Source organism: Microchirus variegatus (genome assembly GCF_963457635.1).
Source record: "Microchirus variegatus genome assembly, chromosome: 13".
Classification (NCBI taxonomy): domain Eukaryota; kingdom Metazoa; phylum Chordata; class Actinopteri; order Pleuronectiformes; family Soleidae; genus Microchirus; species Microchirus variegatus.
The window spans coordinates 22,283,361-22,311,251 of NC_139814.1; the positions used below are offsets into that span (position 1 = coordinate 22,283,361).

Genomic DNA, 27,891 nt, shown 5'->3' on the forward strand with positions numbered 1-27,891 from the left:
ATGTAGAACTTAAAGAATTGGATGTTTATAAGTTCATGGATGCTAGGAAGATTGCGAATGGCTCTCGACATGCTAGCAACTAACTTAAGTGGAACCCGCCTTATGCTAACAAAGTGAAAGGGGGCAATTCACTCCTTGTGTAGTGGAGGTGGACACACTTTCATTCAATAAATCAATTCCTGACAAGTGTTTGTATACTGGGAGCAGGACAGAAGTCCAATAAAACTGCAAAGTCAAGCTACAACAGCTGCTCGATGCGTATGCGTACGTAAAGAAAAACGGTTTTGATTTGAATGTCAGTTTACACCGGGAGCACGCCGATTTGACACAAATGAGATTCAAACTGTAGCCTGGTAAACAACTCTGTGACTAAACTGTGACTCGTGTTGTTGTATTATTTATCTGTAGTCTTTGTGTTTCACTGCTGGCCGTGAATCAAATTGCCCCTCGGGGACAATAAAGAGACTTAATGATGTGAATATGACGATCTTCAAAGGGACAGCACAAGTTTGAAGTTTGTTGCAACACAAATCTATAACTAAACTGTTAAATACTTTAAACGATTACAGTTTGGTTGGGGTTATTTATTTGAATTTGTGAGGGAAATGCATTGTCAAGGTGTTAAAAAGGGCTGAAATCTGAAGTATCATTGTAATGAAAATCTAAGTCTGTTGTGGGAATTAACTTTGTTTCCTGCAGACGGAGCCAAGTTTGATTTTGTCTGTGCTTTTTGGATCGTGGTAGTGACATAGCACAGATGGGCTGGTCAGGCATTCAGCCAGGCTGACCCAGAGTGTCAGATGGCATGGCAGTCAAATACCAGAGAGAAGACTTGTCATGGCCGAGCTGAGCGTGTTCCTCAGTTTGTTCAGGTGTTTGGCGGCTTTGGGTCATTCAGTTCTCATTTTTCACATAAACAGGGATAGGTTTCCATCCTCTCCTTGTTTACTCTTGTAGCATGGCTGGCCTCCCAAAGCCATGTTTTCATTGAGCGTGTGTCTGAAGCTGGAGTGAATAAGAGATTAGTAGATGCACCGACCTGATTAGAATTTTGATGGTGATCCAGACTCGGGGCTTTTTAAAAAACAATGCATGATAGGGAACTGTATCAATCAATCACTTTAATTTTCAATATTTTTCTATAGATGTACATATAGAAGTGTCAATGTAGTTCAAATGCATCTCTCTAAATCCACCAAGGAAGATTTTTCATGCTTTAAGATTCAAGGTCCGGAATGCATCCTCAAATCAGATCCCAAAACCACATTTGGTGGTTTGAGGACACATTTTGTCCACATTCCTGAGCTGTGCTGCATGTTTGCCAACCGTCTACACAACAGATTAGAGACCGCCTCGTCAAATGATGTCAATTATGACAATCGTTAGTTTCCCTATGATTTATAGCGTGTCCCATTTAAAGTAAATAAAAATGCACGGTCTCTGTCAATATATTGATTGTCACAGAGTCGTTGTGTTGTGGTATTATTGGTATTGTGGACCATGTATTGCATATTGTATCATCATCGTATCACCCTGTGATTCCCACCCCTTAAAAATATACACAAAAATACAGCTAAATGCATATTTTAGTGAGAGTCATCATCATGATATGTAAATCGAAAGTGGTATCACCCAGTGAATGTCACGATGTGCCACGTGCCACAGCATACTTTTCGCCAGAGTTTTCATGCCAACCAAAGGCATGTGCCCGGTATGCAGCAGTGGAACAGGAGTGACGAGCTTTTGAGCTGATGTCACTGGAATCGGTTGGATTTGTCAATAAGATTTAGTGAATGGGTAGCGTTACGCAGTGGAGCCTGAGTGGTGTGTCATTTGTTAGTCATTGAAGGCGGTAAGACTGGCAATAATAATGAATAGGGACATTACAGTGAACATAACTAACACTAAAAGGTGTGCCCCTCGTCATCAGCTACTTCCTGATCTTCACTGTGCTGGCATTGGAAATCTCAAGGCACCTCACAATTTGATTTGATGATAGTTGGATTATTCAGCTCTGCAAGGATTAATCAATAACAAACTATTATTAAATGAATTACCAACTCAATCGAATACAGAATTCCTTCAGTCTAGTTGGTGCATGCACACATGTACTTCCCCCCTCTGCGGTATTGTCTTTCTACTTAAGCTTCATGAAACTGTAGAAAAATACAATAAATACAAAATAGAATTACTGGCTGAGATTGTATTTATTCTGAGACTTTTCCATGGCATCAGCACAGGCCAGCAGAGGGAAATTGCATTGCATACAGGCAGCTGGGATTTTTTAAAGAAAGAAATTCACAATCTTTGAAGAGACAATTACAGTGCATCTAAGAAACATTTGGATAATGAAATTATGTTCAGGGTGCAGTGCTGCCTTTAAATAGCATGTAGAATATTGATATTGTTTTGTGATGGTGATTTTATGTATGAATTGGACATTAGTTGGAACGTGATAAGATGCGATGTTGTGGCTCTGAAAGTCCTGCAAACTCTGACTAAATAACCTTGGTGGAGTTTATCTGGGCTCATGCGTCATACAGTTAAGGATATGTGTGGCTATCAACACCCATGGTGTGGCTCATGCTTTTAAGACATAAACCATGCTAGCATACTTTGCTGATGCCTAATCAGTGCTTTTGATTGAAGTTGCACTCTTTGCCAGCGGACTCCCCTCTATTCACGTCTTTCAATCCATTGTGCGATGATAATCGTAAGCGATACCCCCACGAACAATTTGTTTTCCAAAAAAAACAGTACTTGAAATTTCCGTGAAAATATTTCAGGAATTTTCTGCCGACTGTTTATTCCCACGTCAGGGTAAAGAAGTCCAATTTGGGACGGGATTTAGGTGAACTGTGATTGGAGCCAAGTCACATCAACAGAAAAGTCTGTAAGAATAACAGTGCGGGATGAAGCATGGAGTGTATGCACTCTCCTAAGGTCGTGGGAAGGCATTTATCAGAGCACGCTGGTATCCTCACTCAGCGCTCAGATCCCTGCTTCTGGCCTGGTTGGAGCTCCTTCTAACCTCAGCTTCCTGGAAGCTTCCCACTGTGTTTCCAGTAGTTTTACAACCGTAACCATTGCATTGCTCTCATTTATTTTATTTGTCAGGCTACGCCCATACTACACTGTTTTCATTTTAAAAAATTCTGCGTACAATTCTGCTTTGACGAGTTCTGCTGACTCGGTTTTTGTCGGAAAAACTTTTTGTTTGCTGGACTTTTTATGGAGTTATTTTTAGTTTGGAATTACTTGTCAAGTAATATTAGTTTGAGCATGATTTTTGGAGGGAAAAAAAAGCCAGCCCTACAGCTCTAGGGAGAGAGTTTTGGTCTAGACCGAATCGTTTCCACCTGAAAATGCTGTTTTAAATTAAAAACATAGCTGTATATAAGTATAGCCTCAGTAACACAGTCTTGGAACTTGAGCTGAACAAACACACGGTGGTATTTTAACTATTTATTGGGTGCTGCCTTTAAAACAAAGCCATGTCTTTCTTTGGTTAACACGTCTCGATGTGTCAGGAAGTTGTAAACCGTCTTTTCTGCTTCTTTTTATTTTGAATTCTTTCTTTGAATAGTGCAAATTGTAATCATCCCCATTGTTTTTAAGGAGACTGAATAATCAGACAACTCAGTTAGCACCGGTGTTATTTTCTGTTTGTGGTTACGTTTGGCTGAGCATTTGCAGCCTATGGTGTATCAATACGTGACACTGCTCTTGTCGTGGAACACACTTCAACCACAAAGCTTCAGAGTAACGGAGAAAGTTGTTAGCTGTGCTTTTCTGCACACGGGCCAACAGCAACCCTTGCTTTTCAATAAATGAATTAGGTTTTTGTGTATATTGTGTGTCTCTACAAGTGTTCTCAGGGTCGCGGCATCATTTTTTACACAGCCCAAACAAATGTTGTCATTTTTGGAGTAGCAGCGGTAGCACCCACATTTATTTCCATCCACCTCCAAAATAAAATACCAGCTATAAATACCAGATGTTGGTGGTTTTTCGTGCGCAGTGCAACATCACATCCGATAAGAGGAGAGTGCACTGACACGATGGATGATATGACCTTTAATGGCAAAAGTGAACATTCTACAGATACAGCTGTACTTTCTGTATACCATTAAGAGAAATTCAAATGCTTATGAAAAACATTAAGTATGTAAAGTGTGGTTTGGGCGTGGAGGGACCATGTTCATTGAAAGCAGAATTATCACGTGATTTCATGACCTGGTTCTAACCAGAACTAGAGCAGGACATAATGATTCCAAAGTATTGAACTGGATCCACGCTGTAAGAAGGCCCAGAGTTGACGTGATTCAGCTGCGTATTTACTTTGTTTTATGATCGAATGTCCCTGAAATGCGTAGTAATGTAAAATAAGTGGAACAAATTAACTTCTTAGGGACTTGAATGTCTTTTCGCCCCCAATTTTCACCCGTTTCTCTGCTGTTTTGTCAAACGTCTCTGTCTCCGGCACAGGAAGCAGTAGAGAAAGCACCCTGAGATGGTAGCCAATAAGATTGTCAGTGAGGCCCGTTTGAGGATTGGAGGATGCATCGTGCATAATTTTAAGATCTCGGATGAACCGAGGTTTTTTACATACAGACAGGAAATGACTGCTCTCTGACTCTGTGTGCGGTTTCTTGACTGTAGGTCTGACTTGCATCGTGCACTGTCGGTGCATTTTTCCTTAACCAATCCGAGGAGGTTCTCAAGTTGAATGAACCTTTGTTCATGTACAAACTATCTTTAAATGATTTGTTTTTGCGTATGTTAAATAGCAGACAACTAAAACCTTTTTATCCAGATGCTAAATTAAAAACAACAAATAAAGTTAAAGTTGCATAAACACACAGACAACAAGATTTCTCTTGTGCTGCACACTCATTAAATGGCCTGATTTGATATTCCATGTATTTATGCACTAATTTCGTGCTGTTTAATGTGTTCTTGTACTGATTTCTGTCTTCTTGTCTCCCTGGTCATGTTCCTGCCCTCTGGACCTGCTGCCTTCATCGTCCTGACTGCAAATTAAATCTGCCCCAACTCAGCTGTAAGTGTTCTCATATCAGCCTGCAGTGCCTCTGTGTTAAAAACAAGTCAAAGTAACCTTTAAGCAGTCCTTTCTTTAAAATTTTACTGTGTTGTTCTTACATGAGCTGTCTGTGTATTTGTGGTGGCACAAAAGTAGTAATCTGTAATCCAAGCTAGCGAATAGTGCGGCGTGCCACCGACTGCGCTGTACTACGCTCGTGTTTCTCATGAAACCTCCCTCACTTGTGTGTTTTATTTTTGGATCACAGCAACAGAAGAACCTGGAGGGCTATGTGGGCTTTGCCAACCTCCCCAACCAAGTTTACAGAAAGTCTGTGAAGAGAGGTTTTGAGTTCACGCTCATGGTTGTAGGTAAGAAATTCACTTTCTTTCTGTTTGGTTGGCTCTAACCGCTGACCGCTGCCACTTTTACAGAATGTGCATGTTTGAGTTTACTCTGTTCATGACTCGGTTACATCTGAAGTCAGCCGAGTGACTGAGTGAAGACATCAGTGTGATATCTCATTCAATAATAGATTAATTAATCGGGTCAATTCGGAAGAATTCAGTCAGCAAGTGAGTGAGTGTATTCCCGTCTTCCTGTATCCAGATGTCACAGCATAAGTGAGGATGTGCCTCAATCTGGTTGTGCGTTGCATGAGTGGAACTGTGGAAAATATCTGGAGTTCATATGTGAAAACGTCATTTCCAACTTTTACCATTCAGTGATCATTTTTACAAGAAAATGTAGCTGAAAGTCACGGCGCGGCACTTTGATCACGTTATATTGTGCTTATAAAATCTTTACTTCAGCCGAGCAGCAACTTGGAAGTAATTGCTGGTTAATGGGCCGTGTTTCCGTCACTGTTTTATTCTTATTCTGTTGTCATTCAACGGATACATGAAAGCATTCGTTAGTTTAGTAAAGAACGGCTCGATTGTGAATTCCTGTTTTTTTATGAGCACAGAGAGGAGATGAAATCAGCTGACAATAGACACATGATGCTGTGTCATGGCATCATCCTGACTGGGCTGAATTTGATTCAACATGTCTTCAATTATGTCATCAGTCACACATTGTGACACTCAAGTCTGTGACAGCGATCTGAGATTTTCTGTTTGCTTATTGCTAGTGCCAAGGTCTTGACTGAACGTTGATGTTGTTTACATACACAAGTCTGTGTTTGTCATAGGATCTGTTTGTCTCCAGTGGCAGCACATGCAAATCTTAACTTCCGCTTTGAAGCCTCGTCATTTGCTTTTTTGCGGTTGCGCAATCAGAAGTTCACCTGTAACCAGGCAACTATTAGATGATACCAGTCGTCAAGTCATACTGTGTTGGGGAACTTCAATGACAAAATTGACATCACGTTTCTATTAAAGCAGACCTTAAACTAGCGATGGAGACTGTGTCATGTCAATGATTTATTACATGTCAATGTCATGTAATAAATCATTGACTTCCATTCAGTATTTATCTACATCTAGGTTGTCCTCAGATAGCTTTTTGAAAAACAGTCTGTGGGTTATTTCCTAGAGCTTCTGTGTTGAGTAGAATTGGGTGTACACAGTTGCTACTGCATTGGCACTGCATCATCATATTCAGGTACTGCAATCTCAATAATCTGGGAAAAAATGGTGCTGTTATAGATATTTATATTACATGTTGGTCTGCCATGGCGATTGTAACTATGCAGTTATGTCGTCTTTACTGGATAAAACAAAACAAAAGTACAAAAAGACACCAGGTGTGCTCTCAAGGGAGATGAGGGCAGTCCCCTAGCACCGTGGTTCATACCACGTTGGTAAATATCAGTTCCTTTATGGCCTTTCCTGTCTTTTTGCCACATGTATTGTCAGACATTTACAGGCGTTCAGTTGAGTGGAGTCCGTTGGTTTAAACAGAAGAGGCTGGTCTCCTCCCCTCTCATAGCTCTCCACCACCTACCTCAGTAAGAATATCAAGTATCTATACAGATAACTGGCTTTGTTATCAATAAAATCCCAATGATACCCATCCTCCATCCTTCGTGGTTCCCCAAAAATACCGTGGCTGAACGTTTTAGCAGCTGGCTGAGAAAAACCCTTGAGAGACAGATTTAGTCGAGGAGGATAAATTGCACATAAAACACAATTTCAGGGGGAAAACCGTATTCAAAGCAAATGTTTCCAATTCAGCAGTGCACACCGCCCAACACTGCTGCATTTGTGTGTTGGTGTGTGACTTATGTCTCTTGGATTGTGTGCTAGGGAGGAGGTTTCCTGTCATTCCATTAATGCAGCCAAAGTCAAAGAGCGAGTCGCTGATGTGAAGGGAGACACAGCCACATAGCCCTTCCTCTCTCTCTCTCTCTCTTTGCCACATGCTGTCCAGGGATACCTGAACAGGAAGCGCTGAATACTTTAGTGATGTCACTTCCTGTCTGCTGAGTCGGTAGCTCACACAGTGTCTTCCTGCCCCTAGGGCAAAAGAGTCGGTCTCGCTGGCTGCCTCCTCCCCTCTGGCTGTGTTGGTGTAGTAAACGCCCTGGAGTTCCCCCCCTCTCTCTTTGCACTCTCAGGAAAGAGGTCGTTATGTGGCAATTTTATGTGCAGCATGTAATTAGAATCGCGGGCTAATTGGCAAAATCGTCAACGCCGTGTCGGGATTGTGTGTTTATACTTTTCCTTAATAGTTAGTAGATGGGAGTTTCCATACTAGAGAGGCGGCGCATCGGTTCTGGAATTTATTGGCTATCATAGAAGTTATTAGGGCGTGACACATGCATATTTCCCATCCAATGTGTGTGCTGAAGTTTTTCAACTTGGGAACATTAGGGTGCTTGGTCCACTGACGCACAATTAAAAATTTTAGTGACTAATCAGAAAGCTTCCACCAAGCTGAAAGTGCGATTAGAGCCTGTCGTCGGTTGATCGGTAGCGTTTTGTCAGCTGCTTTGTGCAGTTTGAACTTTAACATATGATTTTAAGTGTATTTCTTTTCTCCTACATATTTTCCACATGTTCAGAAAAGTGAATATTTATGTCAAAATGCAGAATTAGTCCCTGTTTTTTTTTTTCTGTGGACGCAACTCTTATCAAATTATGAGGCCCACAGATCATTTTTGAGCTGGATTCCTTGTGTGGGACGGGGGCGGACGAGTGAAAGTGGGCCAGAGCTATTTGTTGGTCAAAGTCAATATTTGGCAGTGATTTACACATTGGCAGGAACTGACCTCGATGTCGGCCACAGCAGCTGGAGCTCATTGTGTTTAGACTTGTTTGACAGAGGGTCGACTGCGCGCGCTCACTCCTGTATAAATAACAAGGGCTTTCAGGAGGAAAAAAACGGATGACTCTGCCAACAGATATCTGTCTAACGTCTTTATGTTCATCATGCCTTCAGACTTGTTAAACGTTTACTGCCTCCCGCTCCGTTTAAAAGGAAAGTCCCGTTCACGAATAAAGAGGTGGATGGAAGACGACTGCTTAAAGTGATAGGTTCAGGTTTTATGAAGTGTTGTTGTATGAGTTACTGACACACAGCGAGATAAAATGGCAAAACTCTCTGTTTGACCACCTTTTCCCACAGGAAAACAAAGTTTGTTGACGTTTGTAGTGTACATCATAGCACTGGAGTCCCCGTGAGGGAAAAACACAGATTTTATGTATGGACTTTGGCAGAGAGTGAGCTATTTACAAACTTCACGTCTCAAGAGCGAGATGAAGTTGTGAACTAAAAATACAGCAGACCTCGGCAGGTGTGGATTTTATTAGGTGAGCTTTTTTGTTAAGTGGCCAAAAGTAGTTTTCCTTGTGTCCCTGGTGGCTGTCAGGACCGACCATGTGTCAGCCACACTTAAAAAAAACAACAGAGTTTTTAATTTTTCATGTAACATTCATATTAGTAGTCTAGTGTCAATTGATTTAACCTAACAGGGCCTCTCTTCCTCAAAATCACACTTTACTGCCTTCTCTTCGACCAGCCTCTTCCATACAGTGGGAAATGCCTTTGAATAAACCCTATGGTTTACACAGCTGCTGGAAATTTCCTTTAAAGGAAGTGAGTTGGCGAGCAGAGCGAGCAGCCAGTGGGCCTTCTTCGCTTGGCCCGGTTGAGCTCATTGAAAGAGGCCTCCTTTGGTGCTGTGACTGGGATGCCAGGCGGTAATGACACTGAATGGAGTCCTGTCTCGGTCTCTGACGTCAAGGATTTGAGCGAAACCTCTTTTATGAGGGTAGAACTCAAGGCTTGTGTGTTTTTTTTATCTGGATACCATGTGTCTTGGAAAAGTTTTCCAGTCCTGGAAATCCCATGGGGGAATTTGAATTTGAAGCGTCAAACTTTTCTTGTTTGCTGATAATGGACTGCTGGATATCTGCAATATATAAATACTATATATATTGGGATATATACGGTATATTACCATTTAGCCAAAATATACTGGGCATGGTTTAAACCAGACTTGGTGCTAATGAGTATATCAATAAAGAGGCAGGAGACCAAGCATCTTTCCACTTATTTAAGGATCTCATGAATGCTAATGTTATTAAAGATTGATTTTCACTTAAAAATGTCCCCCAAAAAAAACTGATTTTTAGTGAAATTTTAAGAACTCAAATGAGCTGCTACAGTACATAGTATACAGTAGTTCTCATCCACTATCACTGGATTGGATATCGGAGAGATGTAACATGTAAATCGGATATAATCCAAAAATCGTATACATTTATCTTATGCTTCACTATGGACAAATGTAAAAAAATGTAAATAAAAATGTCATGTTGAAGGCTGTTAATTTCTTCTTAATGGGAGGTGCATATCTCCCATCAGTCTCAAAGCTCATTTTTAACATAATTAAAACGAATTTGCAGCATTACAACCTTCTGGAATGTTTTTGTTGTAATGTAAGTCGTATGAACAGAAAGTTCTGTTTCCATTTACAACAAAAAACATTTTTTCTTAACTAAAATGTAAGCTGCAGTGATTTAACTGTGGTTTCCAGCTACTTTCAAACATATTTTTTATAATCATTGCAATGATATTGTGCATAGATTTCATGCAGAAATGCTGGTCAACAGTGGCTCAGAATTATGTAGTCGTCCCCTGCATGTGTGTGTGATGACTGTGGTTCTTGTAGAAGCAGCAGATCACCTCTTCTCTGGGACCACTATATCTCAGTCCTGCTGTACTACTGCAATCTGGTTTCCTTAATTGAAGCTGGCATTTTTAATCACATGCATTTCACCCACAGTTTGCACAGAACCACAGCTTCACCCTGGCAACATCTGCACGTTCGCCCCTCTCGGCCTTGCAGACTTTTTTTTTTAGCTCCAATCTCGCTTGTTTCTCCTTCACAGACCAGTTGTAAAAAAAGCTGACATGTGTCTAAAACTATAACATAAATGTGGCTCTGCCCTCTTAGGAAAATATTTACGACTGTGTGCTTGTGTGTGTGACTGAAGGATCCTTTTGTGTGTTGAGTTCTTCTTTCAGCAGTGAGTGACCGGGATGTTGGCAGCTTTGGGCCGTTTTGGCCACTGTAAAGGTCACAATCAGCCCGTTTGCAGTAGTGCCAGGCTGGCGTGTGACTGCCTTTTCTTTCACACTGACGCCTTTGTTCAGCTGGTCCTTGGATCACCACAGCCAGGCCCTTTTATTCGTGGATCATGCAGAGTATTTTTTCTCTCTCTTGTATTGTTGTAACGGTGAGACAGCAGATTGTAACAAACAACTTGGCGCTCGGTTTTCCACGTGAGTGTAGTAAGCGTGGGCTTTAAAACACAAAAATGCATGCATGGTCTGGCTGGATTATTTGAAATTCTGTGTTTTTTATTTTTTTTTATTATTTAACAGTACTATTTTAGCAGATTGAGGAAATTTAGAACTATATGGGCCAATTTTTTTCAAATTTGGCTTCAATTTATATATAAAAATTGGCATTGACCATAGAAAAACCCATATCGGTCGACCTCTAATCACTGCTGCACTGATTGTGACATGAAATAATGATGGAAGCTCTTCTGGGACATTTGTGAGGTGAAGATGTAATCAAAACTGCTGTACAGGGTCTGTACAGAGAACTGTTATCGTATAGAGAGGGATAAGGAAACAAGAAACGAGGCCTCAAGGCACGAAAAGATCCGTCTGCAAAGTCATGTTATAGATAATTTAATCCCAAGTGAGTTGTAACTCTGTCTGCCAATGTCTACATAAATGAAGACCGATGCTGTGCTTTTGATTTCTATGTTTCTCCCCGTGTTGTTATAGTGAGACTTCATGATGGACTGTGTGGTGGTTTGAAATCTCACTTCCTCTTTGCTCTCAGTTCCAGTGATTCTTCGATTAGATTCCTGAAATGCAGACAAGAAAGAATTTGAAAAAAGAGTGCAAAGTTTTGAATCTTGCAAAACATGTAAAGAATGTGTTGCTTGAAGAGTTGATAAACATCTGAATGTTGTGTCTCAGCCTCTCTGGTGCTCACCATACCTCTGTCCTTTGTCTTTTCAGGGGAATCTGGCCTTGGGAAGTCGACGCTGATCAACTCGCTCTTTCTGACAGACCTGTACTCCACTGACTACCCAGGTCCTTCGCATAGAATAAAAAAAACTGTACAGGTACGTGTACATTTTTCTTTATTTCTTTACCACACCTATCTTCTCGTCAAGCGTCATTTCATTGTTTACCTTCACAACCGCTTATTTTTGCAATCTCAAAGAGTTGTGTGTGTGTGTGACTTTACCCTAACTCTGGCCAGTTACGGTGTCACGGCCTGAGGCTGCTGCTACCACACACAGGTGCGCCCAGACTCTTTTTTATTTTTCCCCTCTCTCTCTCATTACATTACAGCTCTGAGCCGAATAGTTGCTGCGTGAGATCTTGTTTTGTCAGGCTGCTCCTCCCAGCCTGTTGCCACCCCAGTGAAACTGGTTCATCGGTTTTAACAAAGGCGGGGAGGTTTGTTTGCTTAAGGCAAAAAAATGTGTAAGAATTTCAAATTAGGCGGTGTAAATGGATAGTGTTAAAGGAATAGTTTCAGATTTATTGAAGTGTGTGTGTGTGCTTGTATGAGGTGCTGATGCACTGATTTTCCTGTAATCACTGGAAACACGAGGACACACGAAAATGGTGATTTTTAGCTTAACTCAAAATTAGACGGTCTAATCTGTGTGAGGCGGGGGGGGGGGGGGGGTTTGGCGTCACGTCTGCCAGTCGTTAGCGAGGGGCGATAACTAGGGTTGCAAAGGGCCAGAAAATTATCGGTACATTTCCAGAAACCTTCCATGGGATTATAGTTTGGGAATTTTGGACATATTCCTAACTGGAAGCTTTCCATGGGAATGAAGGAGAATTTTCCCTTAAGCCTACAGTGGTGTGCTATATGCCTGTGATTGAGGAAAGGCATTGATATTTAACTGTACTTGCGTCAAATCGGATTGTCTTAGCCAAGATTGTGTGACAGTACATTATTTGCCAATTATGTTGACGTTCCCAACCTTCAATTTTGAACGGTTTCGATTTATTTCTGTTAATTCCCATGGGAATAATCTATTTTTGAGCTTTCATACCGTTTTCCACTTAAAGCTGCAGTCAGTAACTTTGTGTGATTGGTGTTGTTGTTTTTATTGTGCCTCTGTTTGGTCCCCGGGAACAGAATCGATGTGACGATGCCAGAAAAAGAACTTTTAATGTGAGCTACGTAATAAATCAACATTAAAATCAATTTGACTACCTGTACACTACCGTTCAAAAGTTTAGGGTCACTTAGAAATGTCCTTATTTTTTGAAGAAAAGGCAAATTTTTTCAATGAATATAACATTAAATTAATCAGAAATACACTCTGTACATTGTTAATGTGGTAAACAACTATTCTAGCATACACATAGGTGTATAGAGGCCCATTTCCAGTGTTCTAATGGTACATTGTGTTTGCTAACCGCATTAGAAGGATATTGGGTGATTAGAAAACCCTTGAAAACCCTTGTGCAATATAGTTGGCACAGCTGAAAACAGTTTTGCTGGTTCTTTGACGTAAGCAAAGTGTGTTGTCAATGTCTTGACTATATTTTCTATTCATTTTACAACAACTTTTGATGAATAAAAGTGTGACTTTTAATGGCGAACACGAAATTGTATACGTCGGTGACCCCCAAACTTTTGAGCGGTAGTGTATGTCTAATATAATGAGCAGCAGAAAATCTAAATGACCCTCTTCGATGACCTCATCTGTGTTGTTGCAGACTTTATTGCAGTGGTACGTTGATACCGTGTTAATCTGCTGGGTTGTTTTTTTTTTGTTTTTTTTTAAATTACTGTTATTGTTTTAATCCCAACATTCCTCTGAAGCAGGAGTCGGTGTGTGATTTGAAAGGCGAGGCATGTCTATGCACCGACGGGACAAGACTGAGCTCAGTGCACATGGCAGTTTGCTGGCGTGCGATCAAGGCCCTGTCCTCGTGTGCTCTTCAGCCTAACTGAGCCTTAGGAACAACGCAGCCTATCTTCTCTAAACACTTAGCAGCCACTCTGTCAGCCTGTCTGGTCATCTTCCTTCTCTCTTTCATAATGAACAGGATTCTGTTGCACACAGCATTCCCCCCCCCCAGGTGTCATCATCACATTCTTTGGCAAGACTATGGTAGAAAAAAAGTTATTTGAGATGTAATTAATGTCTGGCGTCTGAAAAATAAGAGGAAGCGTAAACAGACTTTGTCTCAACGACAAGCTCGAGGAATCTCGGTCTTAATCTCATTTAAACTTAAAAGACGAGCTGAGGAGGAGGTGTAATCGGAATGTTAACAGAGTGGAGTCTGCAGTGGGGCGAGGGCAGGTGGAGTTCCTCGGTGTGTTGTCGAGGATTAGAGGAGATTTAGAGCAAAGCAGAAGATCACAAGGAACAGGTGAAGGGAAGATGCTTGGCTTGCAGCTGATCTACTGTACATTAAACCAAAGCGAACACATGTAAGAAGGGGGGAGGGAGGAGAGAGCGAGAGAAGCCTGCTGCAGCGCCCTCACACCAACAGTATCAACTTTCACTCTTCAAACAGCGTCTCCAGTTCAACTATGCAGCTGTAAGCTATGTTTTAGGAAAACTGACAAACCCCTCATACTCTGCGTCGTCATTGCAAATGAGATCAAAAGACCCCGAGACTTGCACAAATCAGTATTATTCTTGCTTGGCAAGAATCAAACTTTGCAAGCTTTGATGTCTGTGATGGCTTCATGTGCCAGTATGTGAATTGGTTCAAATTTTTAGGTGAAATGTCCTCTCTCCAAAACAGGATGTTGTCTGTCTTCTGGCTCTTTGAAGAGCCTGGCAGCTGCACACTGACATCCCATGTTAAGGCTTTTTGTCTGAGCTCTTCTCAGGAACTTTTTGGAAGATATTGGGACATTTAAGCCAATCGTCCTCAAACTTGGGGATCCACCTTTTTTTTTTAGAACTGACAAACCATTGCCTATTTCACAATATAAATCAGAACAAGAGCAAATGTGTGCATAATATAACAATTTGTCATGGGGTTGTTGATTCCTGGTGATGAATCTGGATTCCAGGCTGCTGCAGGTCAAGAACCTTGTTATAAATCATGGCTTGAATGTGATAGTGATTACAATGAGAATTGTTTGGGCTTTCTCTCTCTATATATACTGTATATATATATATTTACAGTGTATAACACAGACCCAGTTGCCTTGAATTGAGAGGCGTCCTTGTCCTTCCCAGCATTTTTTCCCATGAGCTCACCGTCTGAGGGCAGCGTGTCTGCAATACAGTCATGTCTGTGACTTGACTCATCTTGTTGTGGAATAGAGGAACAGAAACACCACTCAGCAGTCCCAGTAGCATACGGTACCGTCTAAAACGTGGGTTATATAAATGGGAGTTGTTTTATTAGATCTTGCTTCTAAAACAAGCATAATCCTTTCATATTTTCCTGGTGAGACACCTTCCCATTACCAAATTATTAGTAGCCATCCAGTGTAATGCCATTTAAAAAATTCTTCTTGCTATACTAATTATCTTGGTGTCAAATCTGCTCGGCCTAGTGAATGGTGGGTGGCATATTGGGGGTTGTGCCCAGGAATTTGGTGCTGCAGTCCTGTGTGATTGGATTGGGATTGTAGAGGCCAGCAGCTGAGACAGCCAGTCAATGGCAACCAGGTATGTGAAGAGTTGGGTTGCATACTAAATGTGTCTGTATGCATTGTAGAGGGCCTCTCTGTGGAGTTTGCATGTTCTCCCATGTGTCCAAAAACATGCTCAAACCTTTCTAAATTGTGAGTAAATGGTGGTTTTCTGCCCCATGTCAGCTGGGATTGGCACCAGCAGCCCTGTGACCCACAGTGAGTATAAAACGGTAAACAATAGATAGAGATAGCGAGGTAGAGCTGAGTGCGCTGTAGCAAGAACCCATCGAGCTTGCTCTCATGGCTGCCAATGAGGAAAAAAACAAGTGACAAATGACAAACCACCAGGCTCAAATGAAATGTGTCTGTTGTCAGTTTGTGCGCTCTCTCGCGTTGAAGATAGTCGAAGACGCGCCACTCTGTCACACCACCATGCGACCACAAGTAAACTGTGAGTGTCTGTCACTTCCAGCAAATCCCACAATCGCTGCAGTATTTCATGTCCAAGCTTATTTATTTCATGAAATGACGCGGCTGCATATTTTCTGGATTTTTACCGCGAAAAAACGATCACAGCAGTCGTAAATTGCATCCCAAGTCATTTCTTTAAACCGGTCAAATGGTACTGTGTGTGTTCCAAATCCTGACTGTAGTCAGACAGAACGTCATTGTTTCGAGTTGTTTAGGGTGTCCACGTGAACGGGACTCAATGAAGGTCCAAAAAGGACAGCTGCACAAACCTGAGTGTGCGTGTCTGCGAGGGTGAGACCTCGCTCAGTCTGTGAAATTCTCTCTTATGACCGATCCGTCTGATGTGCTGATTAAATCAAATCCAATCGGATTAAATCATCTGCCGATCATGAGTTCTGTTGATCTAAGAACGGGGCTTTCAGGCCTTGTGTGGTCAGAGCTGGTTGCGACTCATTGGTTTTTCGAGAGCTGCAAACCAAACCCACTGTAAACGTCTGGTCTGCCTGTGTATTTTCATACGGTCGCTGAGCGTGTAGAGGAGTTGTCATCAGTGGTCATGCTTCTGATATTTTGTAAACGTTCGGGTTCTGGGAGGCTTGAAACCTTCAAAAATATGTTTACTTTCTTTATTAATGTGTGTATTGTGTGAATTGTGCAATCACCAGAATGTGATTTCAGTGGGTTTTACTTGAGAATGAACATGTCCTCCCACACACGCACACACACACAGCTACAAGGAATTCTTACACAGCAACATAAATATGTATGCATGTGCAGTGTCCAACAGAGCTGGAGTGAGTGTTGGAGTTTCACAACTTTGGCTCATTATTACCCTCTTACAAGTAAAATTTGCTATACAATATGTATGTATGAGTCATTCCTAAGGAAAAACACAGAACCGTCCATTTAACAAAGTTAATAAAAGCTGGAATTCTTGCCACGCTGGAGTGTATATGAGAGTAATTTGACCCACAAGTGATGCACCGTCCTCGACCCTTGGTGGTCTCTTACTCAGAGAAGGAAGAGCAAACGAGATCAGAGTGAATCATCCATCCATCCATCTTCTACCGTTCTATCCTAAAGAGTGATTCACTACGTATACAATCAATATTCAAGTCACCTCACTGTCCGCCGTTTTTGATCCTCGCAGGTGGAACAGTCCAAGGTTCTGGTGAAGGAAGGCGGCGTCCAGCTCCTGCTCACCATCGTCGACACCCCCGGCTTTGGTGACGCCGTTGACAACAGTAACTGGTGAGCTCTGCCCCCCCCCGTCACAGGTTTAATACTTCAAGTTACTGCATCTTTTGTACCTGAAACTGATCTCGAGTGACGTGTGTTCCTCAGCTGGCAGCCGGTCATCGATCACATCGACAGCAAGTTTGAGGATTACCTCAACTCAGAGTCACGAGTCAACAGGCGGCTGATGCCGGACAACAGAGTGCACTGCTGCCTCTACTTTATTGCGCCTTCTGGACATGGGTAGGTACTGCAGGGTCCTGTTTTTAAACGAGATGAGTGCAGTGGTTTCAGACATCTGCAGGAGAATATCTGGATGGTGCCTGGGTCGTGTTAGCAGGAGCTGCCCCTGCTGTGTTCTTACAAAAGCTTACTTGTATATTATCTGGAAATGATACAAGGAAGCTGGCGGGGAAGGTTCTAGGGGAACATCTGGAGCACCTTTTTCGGGTATTTGTGTTCTTACATACCGTACTGCCCCTCCAGCCATGTCAAACTACAGTGCATTTAGAAAAGGGGCTTATGTTGAAGGGAAACTCCTATTTTTGGATGTTTTCAAGTCCAAACTTTGAGTGGGTATCGAGGCGTCTGGTACTTATGGCTAGATAGGCATTGAAACTAGCTTTCAGAGCGATTCAGGGTGCGCGATGAAGATGTGTGCTGCAGTCAGGCTGGGGTTACATAGCGGCCACACCAAGGATCACTCGGTAATTTTCGATGGTTTCTACCATAAGCCGTCTTCTGACGAGGTTTCCCCCCTCCTTTTACCACACTGTGAACTCACATGGTAAATAAGCAGCAGAGCTGTAAATCTTAACGGGCGTGTGTAAGGGTGCAAAAGTTTAGCCAAAAGTGTAATCTCGCTTATTGGTTTTAGTGACGGAAAGTAAACACGACACTATTTGCACTGGAAAATTGGTGCATTTTAAAGCGCAATTAGTTGAATTAAAGCTTGGCGTCTCTGTATTTTCAAGTAATTTCCATAGAAATAAAAAAGATAAGTTCAAACGGAGACTAGTATATAAATATGACAAAGGCATTCCTTGGATTTCAAGCACTAGTTAATGCCTAAACCCTAAACTTAACCTACTCATAATTCAAATCTTAGCCCTAAACTTTTTGGACCAGGTTTGGCACCACAAAGTCAGGGTTTATGCCAGGAAAAAACGGTTCTAAAAGAAGTAACAAATACAATAACACACACACACTCAATTTGGCTCGGGTTGTGTTGGCAGCGGCACACGATGCCACACTGAGCTGCCGACAACAAAAGATGCTATTGCAGTCGACAGCTGTGGGGCTTGTTTGGCCGGCAGCGAGTGATTGTGCAGAATCTGACCACAGACTTTTGTTGGTTCATCTGGCAAATAATAAAAACACCACATGGTTCTATTCATTTGCAGCATCTGGTGCTGCGTTAGTGTGTGTGTATAAAATTAGAGTATCATTGACACCTTAACAACTTTCTCTTTTCTTTGTCCTGTTTGTGTATTATAATAAAGGTGCCCTATAAATTGAATTATTATTATTATTATTAACAACAGGTTCTAAGTGCAACTCGTGTTTGATAAGAGGCAAAGCTCTGTAGATTCAGTGGTTTGCGTCAGTGCAGTCCCCGGGAGAACGTCATTAAATCCCGACAGACGCCTCGTGAAATCCTGTGCATACATTTGAATAATGAGAAGAAAAATCAAACGAATCATCACTTCTGTGTTTCGCGTGATTTACTGTCAGACGATGAACAGAACAGCGTTTTTGGGTCAGAATTCCGTACAATAAATGCACCGTCTCTACATTGAAGCGTCATGTTGGGACATCAGCTGTTTTCCACTATAACCCCTCACTTCTGCCACGTACCGTTTTTATGTATGTGAGAGGAGCAGTTTCTTGGAGTGGATGTTGGCCTCCTGACACCCTCCCAACCCAAACATTTGTCCACGGCTCCGATTTCACACACGGGGAGCCAATGGTGGTTGATATTACAGTCATTAAATCAACTATCGTGAGTGTGGAAACGGCCAAGAACAACCTTCTCCATGCTCTTTGAAACCAGACAAATGCATATACTACATGACCGACCACAGACACTTTTCAATGAACCCTTTACATGTCAATATATCATATGCACTTTATATGTCATTTACGGCAAGCGGAGGAAGAACTCGACGTGAGAAATGGGTTTGCACCATAAAATTAAGCCCAAATGCAAAACATGTATCATATCGTAAAAAAGTCTTCACTCGAACCAGACGACATTAAAGAGCTTCGATGGTGGAAGACTTGGAACATTCCAACTCCGGAGTGTTTTTGATTATCTCTGCAGACACTGAAATGAATCCTCCTTGTTAAGACGTGATTTATGCGTGTCATTTGGAATTCAAATCTTCCTGTTCGCTGCATTGTTCTTACTTCTGTTGAGGAGAAAATAGCTTTCTACCAAACGTGAAGGAACAATATCAGTTATTTTTTTTCCATCATTGGGAAAATGTGTGACTTGGAAATGCCGTCTACTTTGCTGCCGCACAGTCCTAGTGATTTATTTTGAAATGCCACAAGTGGGAGTCTGCATCTTTCCTAATTATCTTATTTAAAATTCTTGAGTTTCACTTTAGCGTGTTCACTAAAAACCATGTATCCTACATATCCTTCACATCCGGACCTCATTTACACAAAGAACTGCATCCTTTAGTCTCCCACTTCGTGTTTTGAATCTCTCTAAACAGCAGGAAGATTCACTAACAAACTAACACTGTCTCTGTAACGGTGTCTTCCTCCCCAGACTGAAGCCCCTCGACATTGAATTCATGAAGCGGTTACACGAAAAAGTCAACATCATCCCTCTCATCGCCAAAGCCGACACAATGACTCCAGAGGAGTGTCAACAGTTCAAGAAACAGGTCTGTGTTATGAGTTTTTCTAATGTTATTCTTCACCGTTTCTGTGTCCACGGGATTTAATGACAGGGTTTTATCAGTGCGTGTTAGCTGTGAAGCAGATAATCCTGTCTTCCTTGTGCTCTGTGTCTAATTGCAGTTAGTTTACTCTTTGACCTGCAACTAACCCATTGTTTTCATAATAGGCTAATCTGCTAATCTGAGTGTTTGTTTGGTCTGTGAAATATCAGAAAATGTTCTTTACCAAATCTGGAAATGTTCTCAAATGTCTTGTTTTTGTCCACAAACCAAAAATATTCAGTTTGAATGATTTCTTTTGTTATGTGGAGCAAAGGAACCAGAAAATATTCACATGCAAGAGGCTGAAAAATCCGAAAGCTTGTTTAAATTGTTGAAAAAAAAGAAAACAAAAACTTATCGATTATTAATCGTTGCAGCCCTTCTTTGAATCTTTCATTTCTGAAGACTTTATGTTTGTCTGTCTTCTGTCAGTGGGCTTCTTTAAACATTTGTGTACGATTTAGCCGAGTTAGGTTTTATTATTTCTCTCCGATAGTCTTATTTTACAACTTTTTCATCAGCTATGCTATGTGTCTTTTAGAGAGAGAAACATTTTCTGCAGCCTTACATAACAGTAGCTTCATTGGTTTATTAAGATCACATAGCTTATGCGCCGCTAATGTACAATATCATTAAAATTTAAAGTAGAAAATGGCTATTGTTAATTAACTCGTGTGGCTAATGGTTAAAGAAACAAGCACAACATTTTACAGAAGCATCACTGCATGAACACACACTTTACTGCTTGTACGACTGATGTTTACACACCTGTTTGTTCCTCATGCAGCTCACTTCACTACCCATTATCACCCATGAGAGGTTTTTCCATGTCACACTGTCTTACCCTGTTTCCTCTCTCTGTGTATGTTTGTGTGTGTGTAGATCATGAAAGAAATCCAAGAGCACAAAATCAAAGTCTACGAGTTCCCAGACACGGATGACGAGGAGGAGATGAGGCTGGTCAAAAAAATTAAGGTGTGTTCTTCTTCTCGCACACAGTCTGTAATCTATAATTTATGTATGTATATATTTTTAGCCATTATGTGCGAGTTACACAACAGTGGTGACCCCTCCCTCCCTCCCTCCTCTCTGCAGGAACGCTTACCGCTGGCCGTCGTTGGCAGCAACACCATCATCGAGGTCAATGGAAAGCGAGTGCGTGGCAGGCAGTACCCATGGGGTGTGGCTGAAGGTGAGAGACTGAAGGTCAACGTGCATGCATCAATTAAGTGGAGTTGCGTTGGATTATTGAACAGGACACGTGCTCTTGTTGTTGCTCTAGCATCAATATGGAGTTGACGCACATGTGCACAAACGGTCCTCAGGGATAGATCTAGATCACTTACTCGTGTCCAATACTGACACTTAGAAGAAATATGTTATATATATATACACATATATATGTATACATGTATATCTATGAATACATATATATGTGTATATATATATATGTGTGTGTGTATCTGTATGTGTGTGTGTGTGTGTATGTGTGTATATATATATATATATATATATATATATATATATATACATATTTGTGTATGTGTGTGTGTGTGTGTATATATATATACATATATGTGTATGTGTGTGTATATATATATATATACATATGTTTATGTGTATGTATATATATATATATATATACACATATATGTGTATGTGTGTGTATATATATACACATATGTATATATATATACATATATGTGTGTGTGTGTATATATATGTGTATGTGTATATATATATACATATGTGTGTGTATATATATATATACACATGTGTGTATATATACACATGTGTGTATATATATATATATACATATATGTGTGTGTATATATATATATACATATATGTGTATGTATATATATATATATATATATATATATATACACGTGTATGTGTGTATGTATATATATACACATGTGTATGTGTGTGTATATATATATATATACATGTGTGTATATATATATATATATATATACACGTGTGTGTGTATATATATATATATATATATATATATACACGTGTGTGTGTATATATATATATATATATACACACACACGTGTATATATATATATATATATATACACGTGTGTGTATATATATATATATATACACACACACGTGTATATATATATATATATACACGTGTGTGTATATATATATATATATACACGTGTGTGTATATATATATATATATACACATATATGTATGTGTGTATATATATATATATATATATACACATATATGTATGTGTGTATATATATATATATATACACATATATGTATGTGTGTGTATATATATATATATACACATATATGTATGTGTGTGTATATATATATATATATATATATATATATACACACATATATGTATATGTGTGTATATATATGATTTTTTAATGCTTTATTTTCCATTTTGACATAATACAATACATTTTTTTGTTTTTGCCCACGGGATAAATGTCTTGGCCTTAAAACCCCCCTGTCAGTGATATCAGCTCTTTGGCTCACGTTCGTCCAAACCTTACTGTCTGTAGCATTCATTCGTCAAGTCAAAAGACTTTGCCACTTTTCCGACTGCCTTGACTGTGATCCTGTAAAAGTTTCTCCCACATCAACTGTGACAGCTGTCAGAGTTCACTTTTTTCTGAAGCGTACTGACACCTTGTTGGCATGTTGGTTTTTTTATTTTTTTATTAAATGCGCTTTCAGTGAAAACATGACTGCTCGAGGGGACACAAGGAGAAACAGATGTTCGCCACTCATTAAAATATACAATATGTTTTAGAGTATGTTCCCTGCTTTATCTTACTGTAAGACTGTAAACCTCTCCATCTATAAACCAAAGTCCATAGAGGAAAAATTTAACAGCAATTTTACTTTACAAACTTATCAAACGAGGCAGTCACAGACCAGCAGTCCTTGTCTCCTCATGAGCTAGAAACAGTTAGTTTCTCTATGGATCTTAATTTCGCCATTAAACGGCCTGTTCTGACTGGAAACTGCAGTTTATAAACCACTCACTGTCTCGGAACCAGAGATACAGCTGAGTGGCTAAAAGCAGAATTGTTGGTTCTATGTGTCAGTATCTGGTCTCAATTCAAAGAAACCTTTTGAGGTAAAGCTTTAATTTCTACCGTTTCTTTTATAGCCCTTGCTTCGCCTTTATTTTTGTACACATGTATGTACATTTGTGGCTTAATGTATGCGTTTGTGAGAAGAACTGTACTCCTTGGAGTGTCTTTAATATCTGCCCGTTTAACTCCCAAGTGTCTCTTAATGTGATATTTGAAAGCGCTCGCTTTAAGATGTGATCCTGTGTGAAGAAAACATAAGAAATTCTGATCGTACCAACAACAAAAAAAGAAAGAAAGAAAGAATAGTGACGCACTCGAGCGATGAGATTTTTCTCCTCAGCACAGGATATGAGAGTCGTGTTTGACCTGACACAGGAAGCTGCTGTCACACTGTGGCGTGGTTTGAATCATTACATGACATTCTGCTGCAGTGTGAGACTGTGGACGAGTTGTTCAGACGGTTTAGAGTCAGTGAAGAGAACATTCAGGATCTTCATGTTTACAGTAGTTCTGCTTTTTGTCGTCTCGAGCAGTTTGAATATCGTACACCAGGCCTGAGACTGCTGTGCGACTGCTGCTTTGCTGCTTCACCAGTGTGTGATGTGTTTGATTGCACAGCGAGTTTTTCAAATACCAAAAAATGTTGGTGTGTTTTTTTTTTTTTTTGGCCTCCATGTCAACATAAATATAGAGAGAGGATGAGAGAGAGAAACAGAAAGAGAGGGAGAGAGAGGGCAAGGTTCCTGAGAAGCTATGCAAAGCTTGTGCCGCAGGGAAATCTCTGAGGAGTGGACAGGAAAAAGCAGCATGTGATGCCCCCTGCTGGTGATTCTGGGTGCACACAGCCTTTTCACATTATGATGAAAAAAGTTAGAATTCAAGTCCTTTCAGAAAAGATGTGTTTTAGCATGTTAGGAAATGCCACAAAGGTAAGAGGTGACCAATAAAAGACTATAATAACATAATAATAAAAAACAAATAAGCAGCCACATTATATGTCTTCCTTGGACATGTTCTAGTTCTGTTGTGTCTATTTCAAGTCATGTCTCTCTGTCTGTTCATCTATTCACTCCACTGTTGTCTCTTCTTACAGTGGAGAACGGAGAGCACTGTGATTTTACAATCCTCCGGAATATGCTCATCAGGTGAGAAACGACACACAACACTCATTATTAGGGTTTATATTTTTTATCGGTATTGCGATTATTGTATTTGGTTTTGCTGTCTTTCCTATTTGTTTTTTATTATTGTTCAGAATTAATTGTATTTTTTATGTCTTGTTTTGTCAGTGTGAGGTACAGACACTGTGCCTGAGGGAACTCGAGGAAAAACAGATTTTTAGCTGCTTCATAAAAGCCTTATCTAATAAAATCTACTCCAGCGTTAATCACTGATATCTTAAGAACTTGACTGCTGTGTTTACGTCACTTAAACCACCCCACACCAAAGTCCATAGAGAAAATCTGTGTGTTTTTTAAACATCACAGCTTAAAGGCTGAGTTGATCCACTGATGCTGTCATCAGGAAGTTCAAATGTGTTGTTTTGTGATTATATTTTGGTAAATCTATTGTTCACGTTTAATTAAGGGACACAATATAACCAAATAAGCAGCCTCCTATGTTCCTATGAGCTAAAAATGCCGTTTTTCTCAATGGAGTTTGGTGTGAGCGTCTACAAACTTGATTGATCATAGTATTTTAATTAAGTCAAACCTTCAAGCAGAATTCTTCCTGTGGTTTTTCCAGGACCCACATGCAGGACCTGAAGGACGTGACGAACAACGTTCACTATGAGAACTACCGCAGCAAGAAACTGGCTGCAGTCACCTACAACGGCGTGGACAACAACAAGAACAAGGGACAGCTCACCAAGTAAGTGGATCAGTGCACTGTGGTGTTCTTCAACGCGGGAGTAAATGTGACCTCGTGGCACAGCGGGGAATCCTGGTTTAATCAGGACCGTCTGAGCTCTTCGTTTTGACGTGATGTCCAGAGGTCAAAGGTCACAGCGAGTGGCCTGCAAGCTGTCACTAAATCAGCTCGCATCTTTAAACCCAAACACACAGACACTAACAACTACAGCCACACACACACACACGCACACATACTAACTGGCCACTCGTATCACTTGTGCCTAATCTGACCGCACTAATTCAACAACCGTCTGACTCCTAATCCACCGGCTGCAGCCTTCAGTAATCACCAGCTAGTGCATGATTCATAACCGCATGTTAAGTGTCTGTGCATTTGTTTGTTTTTAGACCTGAGACGGATGATGGCATGTAAGTTTATTTCACTTAATAACTATGTAACTCCTCTCCGTACTGTGTCTCCACTCTTCTTCTTCTCCTCTGGCCATTTTCTTCTTTTTTTTCTTCCTGCAACACAAAATGTATATACTGTATATTCTTTCACAAAAAGGGATTCTGTTTGGTAGCACTCAATCATTTCGGTTAAATGTCTTATTGTGATTTTTTTTTTTTTATTATTTTATAATCAATTTACTTTGATATAGATGCAAACCAAGATCGAGATATAACCAGGACAAGGATGAGACGTTTAGGCGTCACATTTTATACGTTGTATAAGTATGCTTGGCTACATGCTTTGCTATTATTGCACATATTTCTCCTTTTAACCACAGCAGGAGAACTCATTATGTGCAACTAACGGCTAAATACTCCATTTTACTACAACATTACTACTATTAATTATAGCTGCTGTCCATTGTGTCTAATTTTGCTTAACTTCCTGTCTGCTGCTACCGTTAACCATCCCCTACATCACCCCATGAACATGTTTGGTTATGCCCTGTTTCCCTCATGGTACAGTTCGGTATGGTTTGGTACAAGGTTGCATTTCCATTGAGAACAATACTTTTACTTGGTAGGTGAGATGTGGACTGTGCCCGATGGTGGATAACGGACAACAATAGAGGACGCCCAGCAGCTTGTTCCACCCGTACCGTACTGAACCGTACCATTACTCTGGTACACTAAGGGCTGCTTATTTTGGTACTATTCCTAATGGAAACGCAAAATAAATACATACCGGACCGTTCCACTCGGTGGAAACATGGCGAGACAAACCTCACAAACAAGAAAATAATGCCGATTTGTGGAGTTGTGGCTCCTTAATATGTGTTTTTTGCTGCTGGTAAGAAGACAGTGGTGTCAGAGTTTGGGTTTGTTTAGCTTCCTTTGATATATCTGTTCTCCCGATATCACCTTTGAGATCAAACCCTCGCTGGAAGCCGTCAGTGACGGGACTGTTTCCAGGGAAGGTTTCAAAGCTGGACCTTTCCTCACTCCCTGTTCCTGCTTCTTCCATCTTTCATTGCTCTACAGTCAGAAGGATCTTCTCTACTGGGGTGGACACATACCGAGTGTGTTTGAGTGTAATGACCTTGGTTTGTGTCCTCAGGAGTCCTCTGGCTCAGATGGAGGAGGAGCGACGGGACCACGTGGCCAAGATGAAGAAGATGGAACAAGAAATGGAGCAAGTGTTTGAGATGAAGGTCAAAGAGAAGCTCCAGAAGCTCAAAGACTCAGAGGTCGAGGTAAACAGACTGCTTCTTCAATATATACGTGCATCATTGTACGCCCTGCGTTCCTTTGTTCAGTATCTTCTTCTGTGGCTTCATCTGCAGCTCCAGAGACGTCACGAGCAGATGAAAAAGAACCTGGAGGCTCAGCACAGGGAACTGGAAGACAAACGTCGCCAACACGAGGAGGAGAAGGCAGGCTGGGAGGCTCAGCAGAGGATTCTGGAGCAGCAGAAGCTAGAGGCCTTCAGGTAAACGCACGCCATCACATGAGGCCTCATTTATAAAAAGAGAACATAGTAGAGCTCCAACTGATTAATAGTTTAATCCAAATAATGTCAGAAAATGTTGACTGGTACTTCTTAAACCTTAAATGATGTTCTCAAATTATATTATCTTCTATAATTAGAAGATAAGAGATGAGAAACCAGTGAATATTCACATTTAAGAAGCAGAAAATCGAAATATGTATGAAATCAGACATAAAAAGGATAAAAAATAGATAAATGCAGGTGTAAATTCTCCCTCTTGTTGTTTTTTTTTGCAGGACCTTGGAAAAGAACAAAAAGAAGAAGATATTTTAATAACTCTGGATGACACACCTGATGTTACAGTGTCATGTTGTTCTTTTGTTTTTGTTTATTTTTGGCCTGCACTTGATTGTCGGAACATCTGCCAATCAAACTTCATGAATTACAGAATACAGTTTGACCATATTACTGTGTAATAATCATAAGTGAAAGCCAGGGGGCAGTATTGTCTGGACTAACTGTTATTCTTCTACTGTCCTGTTGTCTGGGTCAGGGCTTTATGTTATAAACGCGTACATTCACACACAAGAAAGAAAGAAAATGTTTTTGTCCTCTTTTTTTGTTGTGCTGTAACCTTTTTAATGCCAAATAAAAACCAAAGAGGTCAGACAGCAGCAGCAGCAGCTCACTGTTTATATATACATACATGTATATGTATGTATCGGTTATGTTGTGCACCTCCATCACCTGTAATATAAATCCAGTAACCGTGAATCTGCCGTGTTTATCTTCAATCCTCTGTAACTTTTTACCCATGTGTTGTGTTATGTTTTCTCTTTCTATAGAAATCATGTGTTCATTTTGTTTCCACGATCATAGCCAGTGTTTTTACTCCGTGCCGAGTGTAAACGAACGTCTGCCAACTTCGTCGTCGTCGTCTTCAGCGTTTTTTTTCCCCAGAAATAGAAGACGCAGCAGATTGTTTCCCGGTAAGTCTTTTGTTAGATAAAACAACAGCAGGGGGGGGAACGCTGAAGCTCAAACAGGTGTCACCTCAGTAAAACTGTACCTTCCTTTTATATCACATTTAGCACCGTTTGTGTACTGCATCTGTATTTTTTTTGTAATGTCCCGTTTTCTGTTTTTATTGTACAAAGTCACATAATAAAAATTGTGATGGGGAAAAAACTAACAGTTGGTTTTTG

General features: G+C 40.6%; 1 protein-coding gene across 1 annotated transcript; it reads left to right on the plus strand.

Annotated features, from left to right (window-relative positions):
* The first annotated feature begins 5,318 nt into the window (after window positions 1-5,318).
* septin7a (septin 7a) lies at window positions 5,319-27,833 on the plus strand. The gene is made up of 12 exons (XM_083899743.1): window positions 5,319-5,415; window positions 11,534-11,640; window positions 16,774-16,874; window positions 16,968-17,102; window positions 19,639-19,756; window positions 20,696-20,788; window positions 20,909-21,005; window positions 23,985-24,036; window positions 24,638-24,763; window positions 26,315-26,450; window positions 26,541-26,686; window positions 26,983-27,833. Exons 1-12 carry the CDS (start codon window positions 5,406-5,408, stop codon window positions 27,017-27,019), a joined length of 1,158 nt encoding a protein of 385 aa, XP_083755869.1. The 5' UTR covers window positions 5,319-5,405; the 3' UTR covers window positions 27,020-27,833.
* The last annotated feature ends 58 nt before the right edge of the window (window positions 27,834-27,891 follow it).